General features: G+C 37.1%; 1 protein-coding gene across 17 annotated transcripts in view; it reads left to right on the top strand.

Moving 5' to 3' along the window:
- Positions 1-306: 306 nt before the first annotated feature.
- The window catches only part of LOC124391671 (unconventional myosin-IXb), a 57,598-nt gene continuing 35,334 nt past the window's right edge, over positions 307-22,570 (top strand). For 15 of the 17 annotated variants that reach the window (XM_046858384.1, XM_046858399.1, XM_046858385.1 and 12 more), the window contains exons 1-2: positions 307-801; positions 17,459-18,355. In XM_046858384.1, coding sequence (XP_046714340.1) covers positions 17,519-18,355 — 837 coding nt within the window. In that variant the 5' untranslated portion in view covers positions 307-801; positions 17,459-17,518. The remainder of the gene's footprint in view (positions 802-17,458; positions 18,356-22,570) is intronic. The other 2 variants (XM_046858381.1, XM_046858387.1) reach the window with 2 other exon arrangements.

Below are 22,570 nucleotides of genomic sequence, written 5' to 3'. Positions count from 1 at the left end.
AGAAAATTCTTTGAATGAGAAGGTGTGTCCAAACTTTTGGTCTGTACTGTATGTACAGTATATATATATATATATATATATATATATATATATATATATATATATATATATATATATATATATATATATATATACACATCTTAACGGCTTTTATATTATATCTTATTATATATAGTGTATTTAAAAATACAAAGCCCAAAGTTAATTGATATTTCCGGGTACACGTCCACGTCTCTTCTATCCTCGCGGGGGCGCGTACGCAGTGCGCGAGCATTGACGCTGCAGGTTCTTTCAGCCAACCCCCCTTTCCCCCTCAGAGAGCGCGAGACTGGAACGCTCTCCTCATCTGGGGCTGTGAGAACCCGGAGGAAGTGCGCGTGAGCCGTCACCGCGAGCCGACCGAGTTTAAAAGTGATTGAACGGCGTAACGGCTTTCATATTCCGTACATCTGTAGTCTGAGAGGAAATAAAGCGTCTGAAAAACCCCGCCTGTGATCCTGTCGAGAACAAGTTACAGTTACTGCTCTTTTCTCAATGCAGGGACGATTTTCTTTTGGGATGAGACTTGAAAGACCGAGGTAGGGAACGCTAGCTCAATTGTTAGCCGGTCCGCTAACATATAACGATATTTTTGTGGTTTTTTTCAAAGATTGGAGTTAAAACTCAAAAAGAAAACTTCAGCTGGAATCAAATCGGGGTTTTTTTTGTGCTGCTACTTTATACATATTTTAATACATATTTTGGGATATATCCTTATAAATCATTCATATCTCGCTCCGAAAAAATGGTTTACCAAACAAGGTAAGTTTGAAAAAAACAATACCTTTTTATTATCTTGTGATTCTGTTGGACTTTGCTACCTTTGGCTGTGTATCTAACGCTGGCTGAGAGTTAGCATGGGGTTTGTGTCTATGATGTGACCCAGGTTTTATGCTCTATTGTATTATGTAGCATAGCTGTTAGCTCTAGGTGGCTAACTTGTAGCCATCATTTGTTATAGAAATGACTTGATGTTTGGTCATCGGCGAGGGAAAAAGCAACTCATAGCCACAACCCAAGTCTGATACAAACAGTGTTGAAGTGAACTCAATTAACCAACAGATGGGAAAACATCCCTATCTGACAATGGGTGCCATTTTATTTGTTTGCTAACCACCTCTTTTAGTCTAGAAACACTTCTTTCATATCACAAAAGGTTTAAAGTTGGCTTTACTGCTCCTAACATATAAATGTATTGTTTGCACTTTAATGCTTTGGTATATATCTTAAATAGTTTTATTTGGCAGATAATATCTCAATACAAATCATGAAAAAAGATTGGTATAAAATAATGAGCCATTCTAAGCTTATTGTTTGGGAATCAGCTCTGCAATTGTGATGTTATAAACTCCTGATTTAAGATACTAAAACTACAAGCCTCCATTCTGAGAAAGTAATTAGTGATGACGGAAAACTTCCACGTGATATCAATCCTAAAGCATCCGATTCCATACTTCGATCACTCAAACCTCTCATTCTGATACGATTTGACTTGTTTCAATACTTCAGTGGATACTTGACTGTCTGTACCTGCTTTAACAAGCCTTTAATCAAAAAAAAAAAACGGGCCACACATTGATATTCTTGTGTGCTGTCTTCTTTTCTACACTCCAGTTTTAAGTTTCAGATCTTTCGTGCTACATTTGTGAGTAATAAGTGAGCTATGGAAAAACCAAATCACCAAAAAAGAAGAAAAAAGGAAACGAGAGAAGAAATGCAGGCATGTCAGATGCTGTTAGGGTTTAATATTTTCCTTTCACATCCACAAATCAGTTTATGCTTTTGCCATTGAGACCCTTTAAAAGGACCAGGTCTGGCTTTAGACCAACAGTTCAGTGACATCATTGCGACTATAAGTCTAAAGTTGATATCATGTGTCATGTTAACATGTTTGGGCATGTTGTTTAATTTTTTTTAAAGGCTGTGTTATTTCACATCTTAATACTGCATTACAGTATGATATAAGCAACACATTGTGCTGTATTAAAAGGTTAAGATTCAGTTCAATGTTGCTATGGTTTTGGGGAAGAAATGGAAAAAAGTTATTAACTTTATTTTTATAACAATTATACACAATTATTTATCAAAATAAAATATAATAAATTAAATGAATGTGATTCCTTTCTTCCATCCTTCATTCATTCACTCGGTATGCGAGATGTCAAAATGTTCTCCTTTTAAAAAGTATTCTTGAAGATGGACATAAAACGCTAAAGAACCCATGGTGCTATCGTTAGCCGCTAGTCACTTTCTGTTTAGCCACTAGCATAGATTCTTTAATGTTTTCATTGATGTGTGAAACAAATCTTACTTCCGGTATGGAGTGAGTAGCCCCAGTGACACTGTACTAACTTTAGGTTCTTTTTTGTTTTTGTTTTTTTTATATTTATATATTTTTTGTTTATATAATTTGTTATACCCCTGCCATTGTTGTGTGTTGTGTTTTCAAGTTTAATAATAATGAAAAAATTGACTCAAAGTGCAAGGTGGAGTCTAAACTAACTTGTGGTCCCCCACTTCATACGTTTCTGAGGGATGTTATGGTCTGCACATAAAATGCACTTTTTATTTTTTTTTTACCTGCGTGTTAGCCCTATATTTATTTATATATATATACACACACACACACACACATTGGATTTTAAACAAAAACCTTAAGTTGGAAATCTTAGATGCGTTGTGTAATTTGTTGAGAACAAATTTTGTGCCAATGTTCAATGAAAACCAAAATCATGAACCTATAAAAGGCTTGATTCAAAATCACATTGAAAAAGTTTGATTCAACCTGTATGTCAGTAACTCATAATGTAGATCAGCAGTGTGCATGGCCCTTTGTGCCTGTAGGCATTCCTGATGAGATGGTGTATGATGTCCTGGGGAATGTTCTCCGAGGTCTTGTTTAGAGCATCAGTGAAGTCCTGTAAAGTCTGTGGTGCTACTTGCTGGCTTCAGATGCTCAGAGACGTACCGTTCCAGAGGTTCTCAGTTGGATTTAGGTCTGGGGAGCATGAATGGGGCCAGTCAATGGCATGAATGCTTTCATCTTCCAGAAACTGTGCCCACACTTTGTACACATGAGCCTGGGCTTTGTTATGCACCTGAAAGAATCCATTTTATATCCATTAGAGTATAAAGGGCCCTCATGCCACCCGTTTGGGGCAGTTTGGTCAGAAACTTGCACAACAGTAGCCTGCTGGTCATTTTTGTAGGGCTTTGGTAGTGCTCCTATGGTTTCTTCTTTGCAAAAAGGTGCAATACCTCCTGGGTTGTTGCCCTTCTACAGCCTTGTTCAGTTCTTTACACCTAAAGATCTGTCCTGTGGTACTTACACCATTCTGTTGAAACTGTGCTGGGGGACACCCCCAAACTTTCTTGCGATAGTACATATGGATTAGGGATGCACCGAAATGAAAATTCTTGGCCAAAACCGAAAAAAAGGAAAACAAGGCCGAAAACAGAAACACCGAAAGATATTATGCCAATTATTATTACCATTGCATTTATGGCTATGACCGTGTACTAACCGTACTAAAATCAAGGCATTTAAATTGCATAAATTAATATTAAATTTTCAAAGAATAAATCAATTACAAATGATGAAAATATTTATTTATAGCACATTGCAACAATGCACAGGATAAAATTAATAAAAATTTAAACTTGAATGTTTAACTTAACTTACTCGTGTACATTAAATAATAATGTACAGGCCCTCTGGCCTGCTGAAAGGTTGTAAAATTAAATATGTTCTTGCATAAAAACAAAGTGCATTTAGAACAAGTGCAACTGTTTAAAGATACAATACAACACTATCACTGGGAAACTTCCTGCCTTTTTAAAAACGTCGGCCACAGATGGAGTGCGCATGTTCGAAGGGGTTTTGCTTTTCTGTGCCGTGTTCCTCTCATATTCAGCATAGCGATTGGGATGTTTGGATTTCAGGTGATAAACCCGACGTGGAGAAGGTTTTTGCAGACGCACCCCCTCTTGAAATTTTGGCATTACATGTTTTGCAAATCGCTATCCGTGGGTCTTTCTCAGATATACTGAAATACGTCCACACCGCAGACATGTTGTTTTAGACAAGCACGTGCAGGCCGCGGTTTCTGTTTGCGTCATCACAACAAACTATTTCCTGAAAACCGAAAATGCACTTTTGGGCCATTTTCGGCCGAAGATTTTCGGTGGCCGAATATTCGGTGCATCCCTAATATGGATGTGCCATTCTGAAGAAGCTGGACTACCTGTGCAAAATGACTGGGTTGCGGGCACTGTTTCATGTTACAGTTGGTAACAAGGACCATAACAAAACACAAAACTAGCAACAAATCACTCAGGAAGGGTAAGGAGAGAGCAATTGTCTGTGGCTACTAGTCTGGAAAAAAAACCATTACTTTTTGGTAGTTGTCTTGCTTTTGCCTCTCAAACTGAAACTGATATGCAATCACTTATGCTTCCTTACTGGGCAGATTGTTATCATTGATGTTTAAATGATTTGGTGTTATACTGTGATTAAGTTAATTTCTTTATAAGCTTTTTTTTTCCTAATTACTCACACAAAGTCAGATCAAATTATCTCGTGTGAATATGCAATAAACACAGGCAATCAGTATTCAATTTTGTCGATATGTTGATAAAAGAGAGCAGATTCAAGGTATAGGTCTTGTTAGCTGTAGATAGTCTACATATGGGATTATTAAATGTTTATAATTTATTGCTGATCTGCTTTAATTACTGGTTTTATTGAGTCTAAACTTTACAGCACATTCAAATGTTTTCTCTACAACTGAATGCTAATATCAGAAGGAATGATTACCAACTCTAGCTAGCAATGTGCTGATATTTCCAGAAATCTAAAGGTTTTTAAGATGCCTACATTTTGAGACATAATGTCATTTGAAATGCACATGATCATTATGGGGTCCAAAACATTTACAGTTTATTACATATCTATTGTAGAAGCTAATATATATTATTAATTGAACAGATTATTTTCAAGAATATTCTCTATTTGTAATACGTGTGCTGTCACCTTTCTCAGATGCACACAACTTTTTCAGATCTACATAAACCATTGCTGACCTTTCTGTGGCATATTAGTGAAGCATAATCAAACATATTAGTTCCCATGCAGCCACGCTTGTACTTGTACTCTGAATGCTTGTACACTGAATGCTGATTTATGACATCAGAATTCATGACCTTTACATTCCATTGGAACAGTAACATGTTTCCAAATTTCATAGTTATGACTTGCTACCTTTTGAGTGATAGTTTGTACATTAGTACTTTAGTCCCCGGAGCGCACTTGGCATGTTTTTTTAAGAGTTTTCAGACCCTGCCCAAGTAAGGGCAACACTGGAGCCATTCCCCATGACTCTAGCTGGAAATAGTGGATTTTTATGCCACAGTGACAGGAAATAGCAATTTCTAAACTGCTATATACTTATGGATACAGCCTAAGCAGTAAACTCCTCACTGACTGGAATATACGAACCTGTCTTGAGTATGCTATTGGCTCTAAACAAACTTTTTGTATAGAAAGGAAAATGGCAGGATTGATTTAGTGTGTTGAACTGGAATAAAAAATGTCTATCATCTGGTCAGACAGTGTTTAGATCAGATGAGGTATTAAGATGGTCAGCCTTTTGACCAAGTTCTGTACGTTTATCCTGAAACTTCAAAGCTGCATCTCAGGATATATAAATACTCAAACACACCATTAAGTGTGTATAAATGAAAAATGTTGGTAAAATAATTATTCGCTTGCTTGTTGACTGAAATAACCCATTGCTAATTTAATTTTGCTTGCCTCAAAGCTTGGGTTTGGTGCTTGTGTATCAGTGCTTGGAATTTGTAACTCATCATTTTGGGGCAATAGGAACTGATGATTTGTCGTGTAATCTAATGATTTTTGTAACATTTTAGTTTTTTTCTGTTGATTTACACAATCATCATGTCAAAGGTTTTCTGATCTTAATGCGAGGACAACACACTTTAGGACATTCTTCATGATACACTATCTAACTGCTAAAAAAAAGTGTGTTTCAATAATTTGTTATGGATTTTTGTCAATTGTGGCAGTCCTAGCATGACCATCCATCATTTTTTTAACATTTATTGATATTTGATTAATATTTGATTCAGATCAAATGTAAATAATTATCTTGATGAAAAAGGTAATTAACTCAAGAAAAAGTATGCAGGATTAAGTCATGTTTGTATTTTTTTCAGTTAGTAAAAATGAATAAGATCTTTATACTCAGACTGTACTACTTTCTTGTTTTTATATTGGAAAACCTGAGCTGTCTCATCTACCGACAAACACTACCGACCCCCTCTCCCCAGCGCCTGCTGCAGCTTTCTTTTCAGCACCTGTGAGGAAGAATATCAAAACTGAAGATAGTAGTTTGCTTCTAAAATAAAGTAGCCCTCAAATTTCCAAAGATTTCACAGACCTGTTGCAGTCTGACACGGATGTTGAAGGGTGTGTACTTTATAGGGAAAGAGGAGAAAACGATGCTTCATGTACTCATGTGCCGCTCCATAGTATACCAAATAAACATTAGTCATGTTGTGTGCATTATTGATGACATGCTCATGGTGTGGCAAAAATGTTCAAAAACTTCTTATGTGGTCGAAGTGTTTAATCTCACCCAAGAAGGCATTCTCTAGCTGTGATGGCATCTCGGTTCCACCAGAGCAAAGTTTTAAAAATAACCGTAATTGCAGGGTATGTAAGAGAAAAGTAGGTCTGGTCAGCTGGGAATGGTCCTATATTCTCTCGCTGTGCTCTTTCCACTTTGTTTTACCCATTAAAATTTTTTTAATAAAATCAGGGTCTATCTTAGTCAAGTCTTCAGGTATAAATAGTGACATGAATTTGATTGGTCTTTGTGTGAAATCTATTTCATTTGACAGTTTTTGAGGGCAACATTAAGAATAAAATAAAGTGCATGTTTGCCTGAAGTTGAATGCACATGCTTTTGGGGACTCAGTGTGGTATGTTTGGTGAAGTGTGAACGTTGTTTTTAAATACCGGATCAGTCCATCGAAATGAGTCATGGTCCTCTCAACATTGGTTGCTCTGGTGTGCACCAGAATTTGGTAGTCATCATCAGGTGTGGACGCTAACTACACTTAACGCCCCATGCCGAGTAACATTATTGGTGCAGCTTGTCAGCTTACTTCCTTTTGCTACTTCCCTTTGTTACTTCCCTGATTGTGTGGAAAGAACTGTTCTGCTTAATGCTGCAATTAGTATTCTGTTATACCTGCACCAGAACATGTACTTAAAACGTTTAAGTCTTTGCCACTCCTGTGTTGTTCCCAAAGGGAAATAATTAAAAGAAATGGTGAATCTTGTGTAGACCATCTTGCACATGCATTCACAAATGTGATGTAAGGAATAGTACATTGTTGGAAGTCCAACTCTATGTAGCAAACAAGTAGCTACCTCCACAACGAGCCCGGACTCTTTGGAAATGAGTGCATCATTTCATTTTGATTGACAACATAAAAGGTTATGATGATGTAAGAGATTTCACATTATACGTTTCCAGGCTGTAAGGGCAGAAACCGTATGTTTTGGACTCAAGTCAGTGTAATTTCAAATTCTGGCACGTATTTTTTTTCTGTAGGCCAAAACCCAGCAAGTTTCTCTCCCTTTTCCCCCCACACTATGCAACACACAAATTTCTGCCACGAATGAAAATCCCAGCAATCTGTTTTTCATTTGATTTATTTATGAAGCAGTGGAAGCTCTCAGTAGACATACCATTAACTTATTTTCAGAAACCCACAGCAAATCAAATTAATAAGCAAAAACTATTAGTGCAGACATGATTCAATAGAAAGGAGCTTTAATTAAGAACACTTTTGTGTCAATACATTGGTAAATTTTGCCTGATGGATGCCAAATTCAATTATAAATGTATTCAAAGTGGCAAAAGACTGGTTCCCTGGAACGTTTTCTGTGTTTATTTACACCAAAGCACCAAAGTCTCGCATCTTATTGGTCAGTAGTTGTGGTTATTGTATACAATAGTGTAACTGCTGGTCAGAAAGGTGATAATATTTATGGAATAAGTCTCCAGTTTCAGCACTTTGTAACAGTTACAGGTAACTTTTTTTCAGACATCTTTTTGCAGGTTCCTCGGAAACATGACAGTTCGAGATAGAACGTTGTCGGTACACCAAAAGTGTTATGTTTTTTATTTTGTCAGAAAGAAGAGGAAAAAATAAGAGAAGCTTTAAATAGGATAAATATAATACTATACTAAATACTAAAATACTAAATAAAGGTGTGTGTGGTCAGGAATAAATGGGGAGCAAAGGCTATCTCAGCTTCATTGTTTTTTTTCATTTTGCTAGTGGTGATAAAACACTAGATCTGAAGGCGTTAGCGGTAATGGATCATTGCTAAGTTAAGCCTGATGACTGACCCCTACACCATGATTAATCACAAACATAATTTTCACCCTCCTGGTCAGACAAGAGGCTGTGTGTTTAGGCCTTGGAAAACATTCTGTCACTCTTTAGCTGATTATTGGTGGTGAGTGGTTCAGTAACAGGGTGACTCACATAGTCATGCCCTCACTGTAAGGGCAGACACTAGCTAATACAGGAAGTGCTGTGTACGTTTGTGTGTGAGATTGTAGATAATGATTTGAGTGCTACAGACATTGTTAAAAGCTCTATTTTCTATCTCTGTAAATAACTTAGTATTTTTAAAAGCTTCTTCAATTTTCTGTAGTTGCTAAAGTCTGTGTCTTGAAGGTGATTGTGACAAGACTTTTGAAACACAGGAGAGTTTATTGCTGAACCGTTAACCTTTTAGCATTTTGTATCTATTGTTCATTCATCTAAAGATAGAGATCAGAACATGTCCTCAGCTTGTTTTTAGGGTAGAAGAAAAATAAAGTTCTGTTGATTTTGATGGCTCATAGTATTCATAGAACCGGTTTCGTAACAAAGAAACCAAATCCCCAAATCCTGAAATCAGGATCGATTGTGTCAGACTTCATCTTCCATCTGCAGTTCTGTGGTTGTTAAACTAGTTGTTACACTAGTGACACTTAAGATACAAAACATATTTCAGCATTGGTGAATTTAGCTTACTTCTAGGATCGTTAACAGACTTTAAGGCTAAATGTCTGAATGGAAATTAGTCACCCAAAATTGACAAGAGGGAATAAGGGAAAAAGTGTACATTAATTCCTGGGTTGTAAATGCCATGTAGTGGGCAAATTTTTTTTTTTTTACTCTCCGTAAACAAATGCAACCGTTGGCAGTGTATTTACAGTGATTTGTCTTTTGCCACTTTTTTCTGAAGCACATGAGATCAGTAATATATGGCATTGTATGCCACTGTATATAGACAAAACAAAATTCACATTTTAATTTCACAAGTTTACAGGAGTACCCAGAAGCTGGGTATTATATTTATGTATTATTTCATAAATCTTTCACATCCTGCTTTGTAGACAAATGCTTCCATAAATATGTCCAGTGGCGACTACAAACTACAGATTGAGGAGAAACCTAATTCTTTAAGAACAACTTTAAAGTTCTTTGCGAAATAGATCGTTATGTTTGCACTTAGCAAACACTTGCCAGCAAATGTTTCAGTTTTCAAATGTGGTGTTTTCCTACTGAAATGCATGTGAAGGCTTGGCTAGCGTTTTTCTCTCTCTCCAGATGTTTAACCATGATATGTGTGTTGTAATAAGCTGAAGAGTTTTATGATGCTTGTTTGCGTTGCTTTTGGTGAAGCACTTTCATATATGCAACATATTTTTCATGGTTATTCAAACTTTGCACATGTTTTAGTGCATGTCTACATTCACTTTTAGAAATATCGGTCTGGTACATGGACAGGGTTTTGTATGATATCAGCACACTACTGAAGTTTTGAGTTCAATTTCCAGGATTACCAGAGCCTGGGCTTTTAAACAAGATCCTTAACCTTTGACTTCTTGGTCTGAATCTTGGACTGGGTTTTTTTCATTTTTATGCTATTGTAAGGTACCTGCACATTTAAAATGTTTTGGTTTTTAAACTAAAGGTTTTTTTTGCCATAAAATTGTGACTAGAGTGAAACTGAGAAGCTGTGACCTTGACCTGTGACAGAAGTATGTGGTCTTGCAGGCATTGCACAGTTTTGCTTCTCAGAATGCAAAAATTGAGGAAGTATGAGACTTTTAGCCAAGACGTTTTTTTTTTTATGTTCATAAGACATGCTGTGTCAATTTCTGCTTTATAGACATGGCCAAAAAAAGATGCGTGTCGAGACAAAATGGCAGTCTCTCTAATGCAGAAAATTTTTCCAGTTTTTCTTTCAGCTTTTGCCTTTCTTTTTTTGCCCCTGAAGCTGTGTTCCCAACGGCAAAGCTAAGTCAGAAAGGCGAGGCCACTCTGGTGACGTGAGATTCCATTTAGAAATGCCAACTAATCCCAGAGATATGCATTTTCAGGCCGGGGAAGCGGAATCAACAGCAACAGTTTGTCATGCTCTAATTAATGACTGGAGCTGTACTTCTTTCAGTTTAAAATAGCAAAGTATCCTGAAACTTGAGAGACTGCATGGATCAATGTTAACCTACTTGGATAAAGTAGGACAAAGTTTCCTGCACACTCTCTGCAACGTGACTACATGGTCAGAAGTTAATTATGGTCCTTCGTCGGATCGAAGTGAATTATAGCATCCCACTATTCTTGATCCTTTCAAGATGTGTTTTGGTCACAGCAGTACACACTACTGCATGATGCAGAGACATGTGTTCTAGCTTATGTGCCCTACTTAAACCACTTTTTAGATGACACTGAAATAAAAAGAAAAGTGGTTTAGAGCCTCCCCCTCTTTCCTAGTGTTATGAACATCAATAATATATTTTTACAAAAAATAGTTTTGTAGTATTTATAGTGTTTTACTTTTGACCACATAATTACAATTTAATAGTTCATACTAGAACTGTTCTCTCTGGCCCCAGTGTGTAACTTGCACTTCATTAGCTGCTCAGACATGGTTTGAAGATGTGTTTTTGGTTGTGCACACAGTATTCCATTTTTTCAACAGTGAAAGAACTGTTGGAGTTTATTAATCTATTGCAGGATACATCAGCATACACAATCCATTTTTACCTAAAATACATTACCACAAGCAATTCGTGGAAATTTCATGCTGACTTCAAGCATGTCTTGAATTTGGTTTCCATATTCATAGTAGAATTTATAAATGATAAAGTTAATTGCTAAAAATCTGTTTATTGTTTGTCTAAGGTTTTAGTATTGCCCTTGCAATGTCTGTAGTAAAGTCACTTCATATATTTTATATTCAGAAAACCTATAATTTAAACAGAAAATGTATAGTTGAAGTATCACTCTCTTTTTCTCTCTCTCTGTCTGTCTGTCTCTCTCTCTCTCTCTCTCTCTCTCTCTCTCTCTCTCTCTCTCTCTCATATATTGTAGTTGTAGATCACCACTTTATGGTCACCTTGTTAAAACATTACTTTAGTCCTGTGTAAAGATTTTGTGCAATGCATTGTTGCTCAAATAAGTCATGTCAATATCAATAAAACTGGATGCAAGTGACCTCTCAGTTTTTATGTTTTTAAGGATTTGGAATAAGGAAACAGCCTGAGGTTTTGTTTCTGTAACCAACATGCAAACCAAAAATATATATTTATTTGTCAAAATCAAGATTTTTTTTTGCTTGTGATTGGCGTAGTTTCTATGCATTTGGCAGATATATTCAGGCTGGATTGAGTTGAAATGCACATACAGTTTGTAGTGGTTTAATGAAATTCACAGGCCAGTGAGATCTTAAAAAATGCCAATGAGGACAGAATCCTAATATTATGATCGAATAAATGTGAAATAAGAAACGACAACGCAAAGATTCGAAAATTCAGAGTTTAGAAAGCAACATTTGAGTCATATCACTATTCTTCATTAATTACTAGTGCAGTTGTGAATGCAATTAGCTGCATGGTGAATTGTATTTCTCTAATCCAACCAACAATTCAGGAATAATCAAGTTACCTTTATATCTTTTGGTGTTTTTTTTTTTTTTTTTCCTCGAATTGACCAGCAGCTAATGATGTGCATCTTTGTACTCTGGAGTCTGGTTATTTTCTACAATGAGGTAAAAAATGCCTAGGTAGCTAAAGCTGGACCACATGTGTCCCAGCAGGAGACCTTTGCACAGCAAGTCTTCAACCCAATGTTTTAAACGACGAGCAGTGTTTTATTGAGCTCAGCCAAAACTGGTGTCAAATATCTCACAAGAGCGGTTTGCGTGACGTGATACTCAATCATCCCAGTAGCGCCATCCAGACCTTTTTTCCTCTGGTTTTGTTTGCTTTCTCTCTGTCTGAGAAAATCTGTTGCCCAGGAAAAAAAGCAAATCTTTAACAAAGCAGTTTTAGACATTTTCAGTATGCAGTACAAATCCTGCAATGCATATGAAAGAAAAAAAATAAACTTTCCACCGGAAGGAACACATACAGACTGCTATATAATTTTTTTTTTTTCACCCTGTGCACTGTTTTACTTCTCTTTTCTGACCCTTCCATCTGCTAAAAGACTTACTGGCCTTAAATCGAGGTGATCTTTAAACAAAAGCTTTATTTCCACCCACGCATTCCTACATGGAGACAGTTTTTTCATTCAGAACAACTCTGGCTGCATCTGGACTCCATAACGACTCCATGGCTGAATTACCTCAGGACGTGTTTCCCCCCCCCCTTTCTTGTTCTGTTCTTCCAGAACAGCATGCCAAGAGTGCTTGGCCAACTACATACAGGTCCAGCATCTGATTGAGGACTCAGTGATGCCTGTGTTTCCTCTCTTTCTATCTGTATGGCAAAAAAAAAAACTGGTAGAACACCTGGAGAAAATGCTGAATAATGTTCCGCAGCAATAAAAAGATTGCTGAAAAAAGAAAAAGAAACTCTTCTAAAGAAGTGTTTTAGAAAGACAGATATAGTGAGAGAGACAAAGAGACAGGAGCAAGAAGCTGAGATAAAGATAGATGGAGAATGATGGGAACATGATGGATGGTGAGACAGGCAGACAGATAGACACAGTGACTGACTGCAAAAGATAGATGTGAGGGTGAGAGACAGATCTGAGTCACTAGTTTGCTAATTAGATGGTTTTGGTAGTTGAGCGCTTACTCTGTACTTGAGATTTTCACTTCTGAAAGATCAAGGGTTGATGTGGTGATTATCTCAAGCACTTCCTTAGTTTGTAGTCAGATTGTAGTTGGATATGTCCATGCTGGTTCAGTTTGCTTTACAAAATCAAGTTTTTATAGTTGAAAATGTCCTCTTTAAATTCATTGGCCGGAAATACGAAAGCAAAAAAAAAAGAAAAGAAACTTTTACTACATTAACAAAAAAGGCTACAAACTTAATTTGAGCACAGAGAACACAGATGTGTTATCTGTAATGTCTTTATCTGAAATGATATAGATAACTGAGATTGGAGCCAAAACATAGCTCTGCCCTTTAAGCTAAACACAACATGCCTTCCACAGCCTTAGAAATGTATTTTGATGATGTGGTCATCAGTGAAGAGAAGAGAGTTAAGCAAGCAGAACGTAAACAGGTTAGATTGATACTGAGCAAATGGGGGTTTTGGGATTTGTGCTTTTTTTTTGTTTATTTGTTTTATTGATTTTGAGAATTAAGCCAAAAAAAGTCAAGGATATGCTTTCTTTTAAGAAAGCCTTTTGGAGTGATTATTATTATTATTATGACTTGAGTTTCCAGCTGACAGCTTCTGTCTCCTGCTCCCATGCGCTCTTGTTTCATGGTGTAAAAAAATCCATGCACTAGTAACTAATAAGCAAGCTTCTGTTTGATGAAACAGACAGTCGTACCGATCAGATTCAGGTATGCAGCAAATGAGCTTTTCAATGTTGTGCATGTAATAAAGAGCTTCATCTGTCTAAACAGTGGAATTTCTAATTAATTTAAATTTCTCATCAATGCCCTTGATTATCCATGTATTTATTACTATTGCTTCTGCTGTTTAAGGTAACAGTGAAATCACTTCATCTAAATTAACTGTGAAGGAGCACTTAAATAGCAACCAGAAACACAATGCTTAGTGGGCTACGAGCTTTTGCATTTTTAGCTGCAGCTGCTTAAAATGTCACTGTTAGTGCCTGCTACAAATTTCATATAGAGGAATATCCCTTAGTGTTTTTTTACAGCTCTATAGAACTTAGTTTCGTTTGTCCCCCAAAAAAATGAGTTGCGGATTGATTATGATTAAATCATTTTAAACATTTCAAAGAATTTTAGAGCCCAGGATAAAAAATATAAGAATATAATTTCCTGAGACTGTTATGTATTTACCAAATGAACAAGCATGAAAGCACCATTCATATTCTCAGGGCTTTCCAGAATACCTTCGTATGGTTCACTGTGTGCCAGCATTTTCATTCGCTCTGCTTTCTCTCCGGAAAGTGCATACATTCTCAAGTTTACAGCTGAAACCAAAGAACAGCGCTTTTAGTTTTACTCAACATGGAGATGGCACTCTGTCATTATCCAATCCAAATGCCATGATAACTGATCTCAAAGCTTTTACTAATGACATCAAGAGAAAGAAAGAAAATAGTTTGTGGAGGGAGTGATTATTTAAGATGCTATAGTCTTATGACTAACATTTGCACTATATTGTATATGAATAAATATTATTTGGAGATCAATAAAAATGCTAAGTTTTGATAGAATTTTGATTTGATTGACTGATTATTAGCACATATACTATATGGACATCTGACCATTAAACAAAAACATCCCATACCAGATTTAGTTCCATTTGTTGTTAGTTATTTCCAGTTCCCAAATGTTTTCAGTGGAATTGAAGTCAGGGCTCCACGTCAGTGTTGTTTAGTGCATTATGTTTTCATAACACAGCCCGAAGTTTGTTATTCAGCTTATACTGCAGCGATTTGCCAACATGCAAACGTTGTAATTCACTGGGTTTTGGGGAAGTGTGTTTTTGCAAAAGTCGGCCCTGGCTGAATTGCTTTGAGTGAGATTTCTACAGCGGTTTGTACATAATTTGTTTCATAGCATAGCTGTTTGACGTTTATTGTACTTGTTTTATTGTAACGCTTTTATTGTCAGATGTTGACATCATTAAATCTATACTACTTTTAATCATAGCATAGCAGAAGCATTATTAATAGCACTGATGACTAAAATAATCCCAGTAATATAAAAATTTCAAGCTTTTTATAGAACATATTTTAAATGTAAATTTTTTTTATATTTTATTTATATAAAGTTGGTGGGAAATGACAGCAGGCTGTAATTAGGTTTCTACATGTAATTAGGCTATTGATTTCTTTAGTACTATAAGGTAACGTGGTTGTGTTGTTTGAGTTTATAGAGAAGAATGGTCATATCAAAATTTCCCCATTCTCTGGTCAGTGTAGTTTTGCATTTTGTCAGTAACATGAGAAGCTGTGGAGGGTTTTTTTTTTTTTTGGACAGAGAAAGAATGAGGTTGGTGGTAGAGCTGATGTGACGAAAGTAAAAGCAGAAATTAGCAGAGCAATAACTGATTTGTTTTAATGATTTCTTTTGATAATCTTCCAGTGTGATATTGGTCTTTCTTGTGAGTTTTAATACATAACATTTTTACAATTCCTAATGCAGCCTGAATCTTTGTCTGCCTTTTTTATACTCTAGATGCTATATCGTTTGTTTGCAATCATTTAATTTAGGCCTGTAGCTATCGATTATTTTAGTAATCAATTTTACAAATTATTCCATCGATCAATCGAGTAATCGGATAAGGGGTATTTTTTTTTTTTCAATTTTCAAGAACAATACTAAATATACAAGAGAAAATAAGATGGGTGTCTTTTCAAATTAAGTAATTTGTTTACTTTTTAAGAAAAATACAAATTTTATTGCTGAAGTTTCATACAATAAATATCTGTGAAAACTAAACCCATTTACTGCATTGAAGTGCCGTGTTAAATTAAAATGCAATTACAAAAAAATGTTTTATTCATAAATAAAAATAAATCAGACTATTCTTTAAAAAACTCTTATTTAAAAAACTTTAATAAAACTCACTATGGTGTTTTCTGTTTTAGTTTGAAATTACCCCAAACTTGTTGTCGTTTCCTTTGGCCTGAATCCTATGAAAGTCAGTTTCCACCACATGAAAGTTTGCATAATTCTGACTTTTTTCTCATAAGCATGTTGTCAGTCTGAAGTTTGAAGTTGTTGGTGTATGAACAAGGCTTCTCTGTTTCATGTGTCTTGTTCCGTCTCCTCCATAGAGACAGAGTTCTCTCAAGGGATCGGAGGCTCAGTTTGATACCATGCGATTCTATTGATTGTAGTCTTTGTCGTTTTCAATGTGTAAAGCTTTCTGGCACTACAGTGGGGGTGATGCTGCCCGATTGGCTAAAAAAATACTTCTCGCCCCCCTGTTTTTCTCCCCTTTCCTCTAGTCCTGTCCAGAGCGCTCCAGAGTTTAGCAGGTGGTACGTCAGTAATAATGTCTTACCTGGGTTTGTGGAAATGTTTTTGTTGTTGTTTTTACTTAACTGTCTCATAAACCATGCTGAAATGTCTGTTGTTAAAAATCTACATTTTTCAGTTGTGCTCTTCACAGATCTGAAAGTTACCATTGTACTTAAAACTATTGATGGGATCCAATGCTGATTATGTATTAGCCATGAATGATTATTGTTTTTCGAACATCAAACAGATTTCGTATTTCTACATTTCCCTTTCTGTGAACTCTTTTTTTGTTTTTTTTGTAGTCGGCTCTGTTATGTATGAAGGGAGATGGTTGCTATGCTTATGTTGACCCCGATGACGTAACAGCCTTGTGGCTTTGCATTGTGTATTTATAGTTATGCAGCATTTCACTGGTGTGGATGAGAAGGTTAATTCGCAGTAGCATGTTGCCTGCAGCTGTTTGAGTAGTTTCCTGCGTTTGCTTAGCACCCATAGTATGAGAATGTGTTTGTAAGGGTGATGCATTTGCATGCACTCGAACACTCAGTAGCTCATCATTGAAATGTTCGACAAACACAATGTGCTGCATTAGAAACTTTGAAAATAGAGAATAATCGTGAGAACCTGTTTCACTTTTGTATAAATATATACTTCGGTATAAAATGGGAACAGCCAGCACCAGAGCAGTCACTTGCAAATGGATTTTTAATTTGTCCACCCTTGAAATAGTGTTTAAGCTAAACATCCATTGAGTTAAGCATGCAGCATATATCCTTCAAATGTTTTAAAAGCATTTTTGTTGAAACTTTTTGCAACTTATAAATCTTATCAACACTAAATTCTTTAAAGTCATTGAAGTTTCAGCTAAACCATGCTTTTTACTGTAACTTTAATAAGATGTATTTTCTTTTGTCCAGGTGCTAGATGGTGAGTAGGAAGGCTGTGCGTAATGCTGAAACGACTCATCCAGAGTCAGAATGAGTGTCACAGATGGCGAGGGCACAGTTAGCCAAGATGGCCGGGCCTACATTCTTCAAATCTACCCCCGCCTCTCCTTAGAGACGGCAGCAAGCTGCAAAGTCAGAGTGCACAAGGAGGCCACAGCGGCCACCGTCATCCAAGACGCAGCCGCCACCCTGGGGCTGGATGCCGCCAAGCACTATGTATTGGCTGAGGTAAAGGAGAGTGGAGGGGAGGAGTGGGTTCTGGAGGCCACAGATCTGCTAGTGCACAGGATCTTGCTATGGCCAAGGAAAGCTCAGGAGGAGCATCCGCAAAACGAGGGATTTTACTTCATCCTGCAGGAACGTAATCGTGATGGCACCATTTGCTATGCTCACCTTCCTACTGTCGGTAGAGAGCAGGACGCTCAGCACCTGGTTGCCAGAGGCTTCCTGCCTCCCTGTCACAAGGACTTTAATGACCTGTGCAACCTTTCCATCCTAAATGAGGACACTATCCTGGCCAACCTGCGTAGCCGTTTCAAGAAAAAGAAGATCTACACATATGCAGGCAGCATCCTTGTTGCCATCAATCCTTTCAAGTTCCTTCCCATCTACAATCCCAAATATGTCAAGATGTATGAGAACCATCAGCTGGGCAAGCTGGAGCCCCACATTTTTGCCATTGCAGATGTTTCATACTACACTATGCTGCGCAAGACAATCAACCAGTGCATCGTTATATCCGGGGAGAGTGGCTCGGGCAAAACACAAAGCACTAACTTTCTGATCCACTGCCTGACTGCTCTGAGTCAAAAAGGATACGCCAGTGGTGTGGAAAGGACTATTCTGGGAGCAGGGCCTGTTCTGGAGGTAGGATTGAATTTGAACTTTTGTTAGCAACAATCTAGCCTAATTATCTAAAGTCAAGGTTTAGCGTGACTGTAAGATAACACAGCAGCTTGCGAAATTACTGAGAGTACAGGGTCAACCGGCAGCAGGAAAAAGTGTGCGTCCCCAGCCACCCAAGGCATGGGAGCAAGTTATGCAAAGCTAGCTTGTGTGGCATGGACTACCATAGTCATGCACATGAAAGGAAAACACAGTGGTGTCACGGATAAAGGCGAAACATCTGTATATCCTCATCGTCTGAAAATGATATAGTTTAATGAAGTGCTATATGAACCTTAAAACGGTTTAAAAGTAGTGGAATGCTGCTTTGTTTACTATTTATATAGATAATTCTGTACTGTACATAATTCCATTTCGCAAGGAGAAACGATCTTAACATCTTACATGTTGCTGCTTTGCCTGTTTGTGGATGTGGATCTGTTCTGGCCCTACATGGCTGCAGTTTCCCTTTTCCTGCCTCTCTATATTGATTTGGAAAACCAGGATTAAATTTGATATCAGGCGATGGCAGGTGCCAGGTGCTGTGTGTATAGAATTGAGTGCAAATTACAGTCTGTCCGAGACCAAATATAATTAGTAATGCAGGGTGAATTACAGCTTTATTAGATTGTGTGCCTTTTCTTGTTTGCTTTGTATCACTGTGATTAACGAATGTCAATGATCATTCATTTAGCCATAAGCACAACATCGCCATAACAATCATGAGCTGGTTTTCTGTTCTTGATGCTTTTAATTTACTGAACCTGGTAGTCACTAATGTGGTTGCTTTTTCTTGCAACTGCAGACAGGGTGTAGTTTGCCCTGCTGAGTTTGCTTTACATTTTGTAGAATGATATCAAAATATTTTGGAGCTACACTGACAGTGATCTTCTGTAATGTTAACCACCAATGTATTAGTGCCATGTTGTGCCAGTTTATTGTAAATGGCAGCATGCTTGATGCCACATATATCTCCATATAGTTTTAAAGACTTCGTAGGCTTTAACACATTCGATTTTCAGCTTAAGAACAAATGCATAGAGATTTAATGGTAAAATGTTTCCTTGATTTTTCCATTATGTTTTAAATTATTGATGCAATGAAATTATGGGCATGGTTTTAACTGTTAATTATACTATGAAAATCTCTAACACCAGACTCATGACTCGCTGTCAACAGTTTGACAATAGCAAAGTCTCTTCAACTCGAGTTTCTCTTTTTTTTCTTTCGCAATATACCACAGAGAATACTTCCTTTTTAGAATATCCATGTGAAAGAAGACGCTGACTGAGAGCTGTGACTTTTAAAGCATCTCTCTGCTCGCGGTTTACGCAGAACTAGACGTTCTTTTCCCTTCTGTCAGCACGGCCATCGTTCCTCCACAAGCAAAGATTCGGCTTGCTACTTCCTCCTTGCTTGTGGTTGCAGGAAAAGCTCAAGAAACAATTCAGTAGAAACGGAACCAGCCTGCTTATTTAAATGTACAGGCAGCTGGAGTCCATGAAATCAGGCTTTTGGCTTCTCTAAATGTCAAAAGGCATAAAACCGTGATTTCCTCATTAAGAAAAGTCTTCCATGTCATGAAATGGCTGCTGATATTTTGTGTATCAGACAATGTGACTTGGTTTACACGGTTTTACTTTTTTCATTGTAAATTTATGCACCCCAACCATTTGCACATTTATCCAGTTCACATCTCCAAACACTGAAATCTAATTACAGCCAAAGAATATTGCTCTTAATCGTGTCAACATTTTTTGCTTGCAGGTGCTTTGCATATATTCATTTGTGTTTTGACTCATGTCAGACTTGAAGAGTTGAAATTTGGGATCTAAAGGCTTAATCTTCAGGACATCCTGTATTTTTCGGGAATGTGATGAAAGTCTCTGTTTGCAGAATTGATAAACAACCCGTTTTGAGCTATTTTTCCTGCTTCAACACAGAATCAGGTTGCAGGCATATGGGTTATAAAACAAGGCTGTACATGCAGCAGCATGCAAGAACGAGCCACTTTAGAAAACCACAGTTTTTATGCTATGTGTTAATAAATTGACATTAGACAAATACAACATCGTGGAGTGACAGTCCGAGGGTTCACCTATTCTGGGCAGCACTGTTGAATTCTGATCGATCAGAATTCAACACTGATTGTTATATATAATCACTATGATTGTTATAAAAGAGAGTAGTGCAGATGGATAGTATTTTAACAATCAACTATCCATCTGCACATCTTTTATATAACAATCATAGTGGTGTTTAATCACCCTGGTCTAAGTAGTGATGTGTGCAATAGAGCTGAAAGGAGCACTAAAACTAGTTTGTGGTAAGAATGTTCTTTTCTGTAGCCCATCTCTTTCTTTCCGTCCTCAATGACCTTCTGTCATAGCGTGCTAATCGAGCTAATGACTGCCAAGTCTGCAGCCAATCAGAACTGCGTCTCCATCTGGCTGGGCCTCAAAGCAAACCTTTGTTAAAGGTCAGATCTTGGCGGTTTATTTATATGAGCTATATCAGAGCACAATCGGAGGATTATCATTCACATTTACATGTTATTGGTGGAAACTGGACATCTTGTATCTTAGCATTACAAGCAGTCTGAAATAAGTTTTTTTTTTTACTTAAGAAATAAACTTGCAAGAAAGTATTTCTTTTTAAATCCCTCCTTCTGAATTGACAGTTAGTGTGAAGTCTTGTTTGTGCAGCATTTTTAACTGTGAAGCAGTCATTAGATCATTTGATCACTGCAACCCTGGCCTGATTGTTGCTGCTGCAGTTTTAAGGAATCTTTCCAAGTGTAAAAAAAGAAAGCGCAAGAGAAGCCACCCACTGATCCCCAAAGCAGTGTATAGACAGGTTAGACAGGTTCTTCTTTATTCAGTTTTCTCTGTTAAAGGTCTGCTTTTATCATGGTCTCTACATGCCTCGCACAACTGTCTGGAGGACAATAATATCCAGAAAAACAGCTAGTGGTTTTAACACACCGGTAGCTTTTTTCCCACTTTTCAATAAGAGCATAGAAATATTACTTTTGTCCTATTTAACACCTGTTATGTGTTTTGACCTTTGATAAAAAATATGTAACCAAATTTTGTGACCTGCTTTTGCTGGGCCTCTCGGATAAACAGATCACAGTAGGCTTATAAATTGCGTAGTAGTTCTTTTTCTTTTTTCCCCACAATAGCCCAAAGTTTAATGGAGACAGAAACTTCCTACAGTTCAGGGCCTGATCCGACAGGAAGCAGAACTCTTTTGTGCAACAGGAAGTGGTAGCTGCTATTCATCTCTCCATATTAGCTCAAAGAGTCATTGTTCCTCAGGAAGTCCCCAGAATCTTTTATATTTTTTATTATTAATTCGTTTTTTCCCCTCTCAAGTTATTGTAATATCTGTGGGTTTCCACTATATTTGGTTGTCTAAGGAATGACCCTGAGACTATCTGAACACGTGGGAAAAGGTGCAAAACCCACTTGTCACTGTAGGCTTTCCATTGTTTTCTGTAAGTGTATGCAAATTCAGAACACAAAGATGAAACAGTTGTGGGTCATCTGGAAATGCTTTGTGGCAAAAAAACACTTTCCACTTCATCTAGCTGCTGCTTGATAGTAGGATGCTTCCCAGATTTATGTCAATTCAATTAGACAGATATAATTGAAATAGATTGTGTAAACACAGAATAAAACATGAGGATATGCTGGTGAAGGAAACTGATCGGTTTTGGAGTGGTACCAACCCCACTTTATAACACCACCCCAATTGTGGAAGACTTTCCTCTAAAAGCCTGGCTCTGAGTGCTTTAATCTAATTTGTGTATCCCTGTGTAATTATTTTGCAGTAATAATTAAATTCTAAGCTTTTGAATCTAATTGACTAAACCTACAGATCTGTTAGTACATAACTGATTTAGTTAGCGCCTGTAGGCACTGCTGTTCATCAATGAGGCACTGACCTCGGAGCTAATGTTGGGGACTTTTTTTTTTTTTTTTTTTTGAAGAGAAAGAAGTCACGAAGGCCACTTCAGACCGACTAAGATGAGATTGCAATGATGATTGTGACCCAGCTCGAAGGCTGAATATGAAAAGGGCTATAGTTAGCGATCATGTGAATTCCTCATAGTGTTATTTGCATGACAGTTCTTTGCTGATTGCTTCTATTTAATAATAGGTCCTTTGTTACTAGATGTCACATATTTGTGGA

Source organism: Silurus meridionalis, chromosome 9 (genome assembly GCF_014805685.1).
Source record: "Silurus meridionalis isolate SWU-2019-XX chromosome 9, ASM1480568v1, whole genome shotgun sequence".
Lineage (NCBI taxonomy): Eukaryota > Metazoa > Chordata > Actinopteri > Siluriformes > Siluridae > Silurus > Silurus meridionalis.
This window is presented reverse-complemented; position numbering and strand designations above follow the sequence as displayed.